The following is a 9,896-nucleotide window of genomic DNA, read 5'->3' on the forward strand; positions in this document are numbered from 1 at the left end:
TATACATTATCTTTCTATACATTATCTACTACTATACATTATCTACTTTACATTACTCATTCTTATACGCATTACTTGTGATCTACTACTATACATTATCTTCACTTGCCTTCTTGCTATGGCAAATGTACACTCTGAACTCAGCAAGCAGTTCAGTCCAGTGGGGCCTTACTCTTACCCCACCCTCCACCCATCTCCTTTCCTGCCAATGGGATGGAATGGAATTGACTTCTCTCCAAGCTGACTGACTCTTTCAAATCAGCAATGAACTCATGAAGAGGTAAACCCCGAACGCTTCTGATATGGCCTAGGAAGAACCCTGCTCCAACATACTAACTGACAAATCTGCCATTATTTTTTATAGCATGTTTATCATGATCACAAGAAGTCTTTTGTTCTGATGGAGCTAGGACTCTCGCTACAGCGGGGCAGAACACAGTCATCTAAAATTTTGATGAAATATCTTATGGGAGTAAATCTAGTTCTAGAAAAATTATAGACTCTGACCATTCCACCGTAAGCACCAATAAAGGCAATGTCTGTATTTGTTCAAGCAACCCAATAAAGGAGAGTTCAGTTTCTAATTTCAGTCATTTCAGTCACTGACTAATTTAGATTGCTCAATTTACTAACATGTCTATTACATTAATGCTAGGATATCACAAAAACAAGATTTCAACTGTAAAGAAGAAACTAAAAATTATATAACTCTATCACCCAGAATATAGAAACAACCTGATCATATTTTTATACTTTTTCTATTTTCTGCAGTTCTAAGTATGCTTGCAGTCATGCAGTATAAAATTCAGTGTTCTGCTTTTTAAACTTAATATTACATCTAATCTCTAATACTCTAATAAGATTCTAATAATATTACATCAAAATGCTCTAATAAGATTCATTTAACCATTTCCCTATTGTTAAGCCTACAGGCTGCTTTTTAGTTTTTAACATTACAAAAACATAATGTGAAGATATTTGTACGTAAGTGTTTTTAAAAAACTTATGATATATTCAAATACATATTCTTACCAGATTCTCTAGCACTAAAATGGTCAAATGGGTTCCCTTCGGCATCTGGATTTAGCAACACCATTTCAAATGGGATATCTTCCACCTGAGGAGTCTCCCCAGTGTCTCCGCATGTATACTTGTCTGCATAAAACACATGCCACGTTTGTGGAGACGGAATCTGGGACACTGTCAGATTATGTTCAGTCTGGTTCATTGTCACTTTAAAGAGAAAGAAAATAGCACCTTTCAAAGTCAAATTCAGCAATGCATTCATTGTCTTAGCTATATAATCAGTTTAGGGTGAGAATTCTTCTTCTGTCTTTTTTTTTGGCCTCAGAAATCCAAGCTCTTGTATAATACTGGAATAGGCACACAAATTGGAAAGGAATTAAAATGAAAATCACAATAAAATACTAAAAAAACCACAAATGAGCAGAATAACTTCACTGAAAGTTTCAATTTTACTTTTAAATACTTTCAAAGTTCCTAAATGCAACATTTAAAATTTATTTTACTGTGATAAAATATATGCAAAATTTATCATTTATCCATTTTTAAGAGCACAGTCTGTGGCAGGAAGCACATCCACAATGCAAGGGAACAATTACAGCAACACTTTTTAAAAACTGTGTTAATTTAAAATAGAGCACTCAACTAAAAAAATACTACAATATATCTAAGAATTATGCCAGACAAGTTTTTTTTTTTTCTTTTTGAGACGGTCTCGCTATGTAGTTCAGGCCAGCCTTGAGCTCACTTTGTAGCCCAGGCTGGCCTTGAACTCACGACGATCCTCCTGCCTCAGCCTCCTGAGTGCGGGGATTACAGGCGTGACTCACCATGCCTGTCCCCAGACAAATGGTTTTCCAAGATTTTCTGAAATATTTTTCTAACAGGTCTTTCTTCAAAAATATATAAAAAGTATACAAATAGAAATTACAGGGATGTAAAAGTTACACTGAGTTGGGACCATACACAATAGTATGACATACTAGAAGAAAAAGAGTCATAAATGTGGTGTCATAAGATCTGTTCTGGAACCTTGGCTTCAGTTCCTACCTGCTATGTGACCTAGGGCAAGGTACATATGCAACGGTTCTACTTTCCTCATCTGTAAAATGAGGATAACACCTACAGTAAAGGATTGATGTTGTATGAGCTAAGCTACGAGTCACCTAGCACTGTATCTGTAACAGAGTAATTGCTAAGTAAACATCAATTCTCTTTTTCCTTTCTTTCAATCAAACTGATTATAGCTAAAATGTAGTTTCTCTGAAATACTTGAAGGCCTTTAATAAGAAGTTAATATATGAACAATAACTGGTGCAAAAATAAAGTTGTTGAAACTTGGGGCTTGCAATTACATAATTGGGACCTCATTATATAAAGGTTCTGCTATGTTGCTGTTTTATCACTTCACTTTTTTGGTAAGACAATAGAAAATTCACCACAATATTTTCAACAATATAATTTTTGATGTTTCTTTTTAAACTATGTGGACTACATCAAACAGAAATGAAAGTATGCTTATAAAGTGATACTGGCCTGTAGTTTCTGTCTTTTTCAACAAGCTGTCTTTTTCAACAAGCCCGGGAAGCAAGCCTCTTGACAAAACTGTGTGTTCATTGTTTCTGAGACAAAAGATTACAGCACAGCATGTGTAGTCTAGGCTGGCGTAATTAGGACCTCAAATATTAACAAAACCTGAATTGCAGAGAATGGCGTTGAATAGATAATTGCCCAATTGTATTATGAAAGGAATACTATGAAGCAAAAGACACAAAATAAAAAACTAACATCTTTAAATGCTTTTTAAAATATACCAAATAGTATACAAGAGGAATAATATGCATAAGACATAAAAAGACAGTATCAAATGTTTTATATACAGTATTATACTTAGCTCCTGTGGTAGTTAAGCTTAACTGTCAACTTGATTGGCTTGGGAGCTGTCCACAGGCTCAGTGAGGCACCCTTCTGGGTGTGTCTGGGCGGGTCACAGAGGTGTGACCTTGGGTTCTATACCTAGTCCTGGCCCTGTCCTCTCCGGCGCTGCTCCTCTGTGCCTTTTCTTGGCTGCCATGAACTAGGCAGCTTTGCTTTGCCAGACCCTTCTGTCGTATTTCTACCTGGGAGCTAGCCAACCAACCAGACTGGGGATCTACTGGCAGACTGGGAAGGGGCAGAGAGGTCAAAGAGGGGAGCGTTAGAAGGTTCCTGTTCTCACCTGTGTACCGGCTGGCTGGGGTTGCCGGTTCCTGAAGCAGGCAACACTGGAAGAGCAGAGGGTTCGGACGGTGGACACAGGGAATTCAGTTTGGAACCAAAGGTTGTAAACTTTTATATTAAAGATGTAGGATACTCAGAAGAGCAAATTGGTACAGAAAGGACAAGAGTGAGCATTTCTACGAATTTCCCTGGTAAACTCGGAAATTCAGAGTTGAGGTAACTTTATGTAACTATCTCTTTGATAATTGAATCTAATCTCTCAGACCTCTTTAGCACACTACTAATGTCATCCTACAAATCTAGATAACAGGCAGCCATAAAGGATGACAAGGATTGGGAACCTCTACTTTCATTCCCATTCTGGATGGCTCTCTTGAAGGAACCAGACAACCGCTGATTCACCTAGATGTTTAGACACTGAAGTGTTTTATCTGACTAGGCTGAAAGAGCCAACCATGTTCCTTTAGGCACATAAGTCCTTCAATGGGGAGAAGGGGGGGGCCCTATTTTTTTCTCACAGATGCATCCAATCCCTCATGTCTCCCACAGTGAGTTACTGTAACAAGAGGTAATATGGCTAGAATAACATATGTACTTCATTTTTAGATTACAAAAGTTTTGCATGGCTTTTACTCTACACAGCTAATGCTAATACCCAGAGGTGGCGAACCTATGGCACGCATGTCGCAGCATGCTGTTTGTGTTATTGAAAGCTCTGACAGGTTGACCATCACTACCCTAAAGCATGGCATAATGCTGATGAGAATGGACTGATGAAGATTCAAGCCACTAGATTAAGATAAAGTACAGCCTCTCCAGAGGCAAACCCAGAGGTTTACAAATGATGTGGTGACACCAACAAATGCATGTCACCAAATGACCAAGTCTCATATTCCAAAGACATGTTATAAAGCAGTACTGGACAAAATTATGCAGTTAACCGAGGCAACACATGTTCAGTGTTTAGCTCTGTGCTCGCAGAGAACATACACTAAGCCAACGTTATTCTCTGCACACTGCTACTAGGTAAATATCTGTTATATTACCGTGAACTATGAAAACTATAAAGAGTCTGAATGAAGGAAAGGATCCCTTCATAAATTGCCTGGCAATTTTTCAAAACTCAGATTGATAAAGGAGGAAAAAAGTAGTCTATCTTTTGAACAAGTAAAAAGTTTCCTTAACATTCAGCTTAAAATGTAACTGACAAAATGTGATCAAAATGTACTGCAAAATGTGCTACACACAGTCACGAACCATTCTGGTAGGTACAAAACAGGCACAGATGTAATGGTCAAAAGAGGAAAAAAAGAACATACTCACTTGTTAGCTGAGCTCTAGATAATTTTTCACTACAACTATAACCAGGATTGTTTTCCTGCAGCTTTAGCCACTCCTGGGCTTGGAACAGGTAGAGTTTAGCTTCTTTTCCAACAGCCACTGCTACGTTGTTGATTCTGACACCCAGAAGAGCATGGTCACCTTGACATTAAAACAAAAATTATCAGCTAGTTTGGTCTCATGTGGCGCTAAGTAGGTAGGACAACGGGACATGTACTGACCAAAATGGAATTTAAAAAACACAATTTTCTTAAATCTCACTTAACTAGGTCAATCACAACAGAATGAATATTGCATTCAGATGCAAGACATTATTCAAATTAATGTGTTCTATCTTTATAATTCGGCTGTCAGCAGCGAACATTCCACTGAGTAATAGAAACATTTGGGAGGGGCTGGGGATTTAGCTCAGCGGCACAGCGCCTGCCTGGCAAGCGCAAGGTCGTGAGTTCGATTCCCGACACCAGAAAAAACCACAAACAAAATAAAGAAACATTTGGGGTCTTTGGACATGCAGTATAACAGAATTTCTGTCTCATTTTACAACTACTCCACACATCTTTTACACTTTTTTCATTAACTATAGAAATTGCCTGCCAGTTTCTTTTTAATAACATTTAATAATATTCAATTATGCTTTTAATACTAAAACATATCTAATAGCAAGAAAGATTCAATAAACGTTTTGGGAGAATATGCATTTTACACCTAACACAAAATTTTTTTCTATAACTCTTACAAAAGGACTTTCAGACCAGCATATGTTAGGTGGTGACCCACTTAACAGTTTGTCCTGAGCATCACTGGGACAGCATATTTGTTTAGACACTGACTATCCTGAGCCAGGCACGTGTCATTTCAACCTTAGTCGATCCTTGTCTCGGTAAATTTGATAAAATTATCTTTATATATGTCCTTTATCTTATAAAAATCAATTAAAAATAAGCAATTTTTGGCCATCCTATATTTACATAAGCGGCCTGGAAAATGTTTAAATTAGAATGAGTTCGGTTGCACATGTCTACTACAATCAAGACTCAGAATACAAACAGCAAAACGTGGTTGCGTCTCGGGAAAGGGACTCTGGGTGAGTAGAGGTGAAACAAGGAAGTGTTTTTCAGTTCGAAGCTCTTAAGAGTCCCATTTCTTTTTTCAACTTTTGTTACAACAGTTATTATCATTGGTTACACTCCATGTTATCAACAGTCTTAAATGTGACTCTGTGGCCCTATTTAATACCTTACATTGCACTCAGAGTTACAGTTCATTATTTCTGTATAGTTTCACTATTATTATTGTACGGAACTGGAATTCACTAAAATCGGTAATAATACAGCATATATGGAAATATGATTATGTATGATATGTATATATAGACTTCGCCAAAAACATGTATACACACTTCAGTTCACCGTACTAATAAATGTCTTGAAGCCAATGGCCACCACTTTGAGCACCACTTGTAATTGTAAAGGCCAAAGGTAACTTGTATTACGCTCATGATGTCTCAATTAATTTAGTATTAAAATATTTATACGTTTTTCTTTTCCTGATGTACACATTTTTTGAAGGACTCTATACTTGGAACACCCTATCTTCAGTCTGCCTTGAGAAATCTGTTTTGGTTTTTTTTTTTTTTTTTTTGTCTTTTTTTTGAGACAGGGTCTCGTTATGCAGTTTAGGCTGGTCTTGAGCTCACTTTGTAGCCCAGGCTGGTCCTGAACTCGCAACGATCCTCCTGTCTCAGCCTCCTGAGTACTGGGATTACAGGCGTGCGCCACCATGCCTGGCTTGTGTGTGTGTGGGTTTTTTTTGGTACTGGGAATTGAACTCAGGACCTTGCACTTGCCACTGACCTCTATCCCCAGCCAAGAAATCTGGACTTATACATATTTCTCCTCTATGTTTCCCAGGTAATCATCATGAATATCAGAGCTGTCTGTCTCTCTACTGGTCATGAGGAATAATTCATGTCACAACTTCCACACATCCTAGATTTTCCAGCACTGTTCAGACTGTGCCACTTACTATAGTGACATTATATCACTGTCAAAGTTTCAATGACTTGATTAAGAAACAATTTAGGATAAAAATAATGAAACTATTTCAAGGGTTCCTTCTTCACTCCACACTGGATTTTGGAAAACCACGTTTCATTTCTTTAGTAGCTGTCTTAAAAACTTAAGTTTTTTTTTTTTTAAATCAGTTTCCCTCTCTTCACACTATCAATTCTGTAATTTCCCAATACTGTAAATTTCTCATTTCTATGATCTTTTAAGAATCCTTTTTAGGATATTCTGACCTTCACAGTTCCACCTTTCAACGGAACTGAAGACCATATAAACCAAAGATCCTAACTTCATCAAGGAAAACAATTATCTGAAATACAATACTGGTCAAATTAAGAGTATGAAGGAAAACAGTGAAATAAATGAGGCAAAAATTAAAATGAACTGCCAATTCATTCAGGGAGATCAAGAAGGTACACATCAGACGCAGCTCTGATTTCAGTCGGGCCAAAGAGAATACCAACTATGTAACTTCCAGAATACACTTACATGCATTTCTACCAACTTAAAATCTTAGGTGTCATGATCCAGCGTAAATCTACCACTCTAGAACCCAAGAAAACATACTGTTCTGCCAATAATGCCAATTAGATCACAACCCCTCTGCTCCAAGCAGGTTTTATCAAAGAAGCGTAAACACAGAACAGCAAATCTAAGTTCCTGGACTTCCATCCATCCACACGTTAACCACGGTGCCTGAACGTCGACAATCTGGTGGAGTCAGCAAGGGGCAAACGATGCTTCTTGCAGGGGACGGCTCTGGAAAGCTGAAACCCACCCGTCCCGGGGCTCTCCTTCGGTCTGAGGGCTGGGGAAACGAAAGCGGTTTGCAGGCGCAGAGCCCTTGGGAGGGTGCCGCCGGGCCTGGGTTGACAATCTGCGCATCCCGGTCCGGGCAGCGGCAGAGCAGAGAGGCCAGGTGAGGCCGGGCGCCGCCGCCCCCGCCGGGAGGAGCGGAGCAGGGACCCCGGGGGCGCGCGCCTCCCTCCGCCCCGGCCCCCGCCTACCGTGGAACGCAAAGTGGCCGATGCTCTGGCCCTGAGCCTCTCGGGCTGCCGCGCTGTTGAAGCTGCCCCGCAGGGTCTTACCCTGGCTGCCCTGCGGCCACCAGCAGCACGTGAGGGCCACCGCCAGGAGCCGCAGCCCCCCCATCCCCCGCCGCCCGCTCCGCACCCGCACCCCGAACCCGAACAGCCTGCGTCCGGCAGCCCCACGTCGGCAGCCTGGGGAAGGGGTGGGGCCAGAGCTGCGGGGAGACTGACAGCCAATGGAGAGAGCCCTCCTTCCACGAGCCAGGGATACCCACCAATAAGAGGCCGAGGTAGGCGGGATGCCCGGATCCGCGCGTCCCATCACTCCCGTGCCTTTTGGCTAGTTCCCGCCTTTTTTCCTATGGAGAATTGCGAGGATGTTGCTTCACATTGCGGAAAACTATCATCCTCCCGGCCCTGGCGCTTGGTACTACTACGCATGCGCAAACGCGCTGACCTGGCTTGGTGGGTCCTTGAGTTGATGGTGGAATGTAGGAAGAACTAACAAGCATGTGATAGTTCCATTTCTGGTCAAGAGAGGAAAGTCCTTCAAAGTTGGAACCATGTTCTTAGCTCCCCGCCCCCCACGTTTATATAATCTGCTGGACACTTTCATGTCTCGGAGACACTTAACCTGTCCAAAGCTTGAAGCATGACTTTCCTTGGCCCTGATTTTTCCATCCTCTGTTCCCCCTCTACATTCTCTGTTCCCCCTCGTTCCCTGTCTACTTGAACGGGATCCTCCCTTAGGCCAGACAGCCGGGAAATGTAGGGTCCATCCTTATAAGGCCCTCACATCCAATAAATTACAAACGTTTATTTTCTGTCTTTCTGGTTTTTGTAGGAAACGACAGCAACAGCGCTGTGCAAGCCATCACTTAGTTGGTCCATGGCAACTTGACCTCTTCCAGTCTTAATTCTAATCAGCAGCGGTCCAGCCCAATCTTAAGCCACAGGAAGCTTTAGGAAACCCTTCCGTTACATGGGTTACATCGCTCTTCTTAAATACCTGCTACTGTCTTTAGGGCACAACCCAAACTCTTTGATTATAGCTCTCAAACCTTTCAAATTTCCATCTTTCAACTTTTAACCTCATCCTTACCGCTACCAGTTCTGTAAATACACCAAGTATCATTTCTAGGCCTGTACCATTTGCAGAACCTCTATCTGGAATAGTTCTGCTTATCCTACCACTGAACATCTACATCACCTTCTTTTTTCCTACTGTATTCCCCTTTTGCCAACCCACTTTAAGAGGCCTTTCTCAAACTCTGTAATAGATGCCCCTGGAACCAGAATCCCTTACTTCCCTATCAGGGCCCTTAGCTTGCTAGTTGTATTGTAAATGACTTGATTTATTGGAATCACTCACTACATGGTAAGGGCCAGCTGGTCAGAGATGATGTCTGTGTAAACGAAAGCAGGCCTCAAAATTATTTCCTGCATTAATAATACACAAATTATTTTCACTGAACAGGCTCTTATATATAAGCAAGTTCTCATAACATACTTTAGCACTTAGAAAAAGAAATATTTAGCATTTTCAGTATCCTTGACCAGGATTAAACTAGAGGTGTTAATATTTGGGGATTTTAAGAAATTGTACAAAGCTGGGCATGCTGAATGCCTGTAATCCCAGCATTTGGGAGGCTGAGGCAAGAGGATCACCATGAGTTAGAGGCCAGCCTGGGATATATAACCTAAACTACTAGCAAGACCCTGTCTCAAAAAAACAAAAAAATTACTTATCTTTTATTACAAAATTAATTAATATAACTTAGGGAAAAATTCAGTCAAGAGAGTATAAAGTTAAAAATAAAAGTGTCTATTTCTCTTTTACTGGCCTATGTCTAATACCCAGAAGTAACTCTTGTTTATAGTTTAAGGTGTACCTCTTCAGACAACAAGCCTTTGCAAACATATGTCATGTGAAACTAAATTTGGTCTCAGGCTTCTGCCAGTATTTTGAATTCCTACATAGTTTAGTGCATCCTAACTTAGGGTATAAACAATTTTCAATCTAACTAGGAGTATATTCTTCTAACAAGTAACAGTCTCAGCCAGTCATAGTATGTGAATTTCAGCCAATCACAGGCTGCTGCCCCCAATAAGACTGGTGATCATCTCATGGAGACTGTCCATATGTGTCAGATGCATAGTCAGACCAAGTCTACATAAGACAAACTTGGAGCAATAGCCAATCAAACTGTTT

General features: G+C 40.4%; 1 protein-coding gene across 2 annotated transcripts in view; it reads right to left on the reverse strand.

The window, feature by feature from the left end:
* Gpr180 (G protein-coupled receptor 180) overlaps positions 1–7,876 on the reverse strand; it is a 24,850-nt gene extending 16,974 nt beyond the window's left edge. For both annotated transcript variants that reach the window (XM_013516272.1, XM_005374110.2), the window contains exons 1-3: positions 7,661–7,876; positions 4,567–4,725; positions 1,033–1,233 (exon numbers count right to left, since the gene is read on the reverse strand). In XM_013516272.1, the coding sequence (XP_013371726.1) occupies positions 1,033–1,233; positions 4,567–4,725; positions 7,661–7,805 (505 nt within the window). In that variant the 5' untranslated portion in view covers positions 7,806–7,876. The remainder of the gene's footprint in view (positions 1–1,032; positions 1,234–4,566; positions 4,726–7,660) is intronic.
* Positions 7,877–9,896: the final 2,020 nt, after the last annotated feature.

This window comes from Chinchilla lanigera, unplaced genomic scaffold (assembly GCF_000276665.1).
Source record: "Chinchilla lanigera isolate Chin_1 unplaced genomic scaffold, ChiLan1.0 scaffold00003, whole genome shotgun sequence".
Lineage (NCBI taxonomy): Eukaryota > Metazoa > Chordata > Mammalia > Rodentia > Chinchillidae > Chinchilla > Chinchilla lanigera.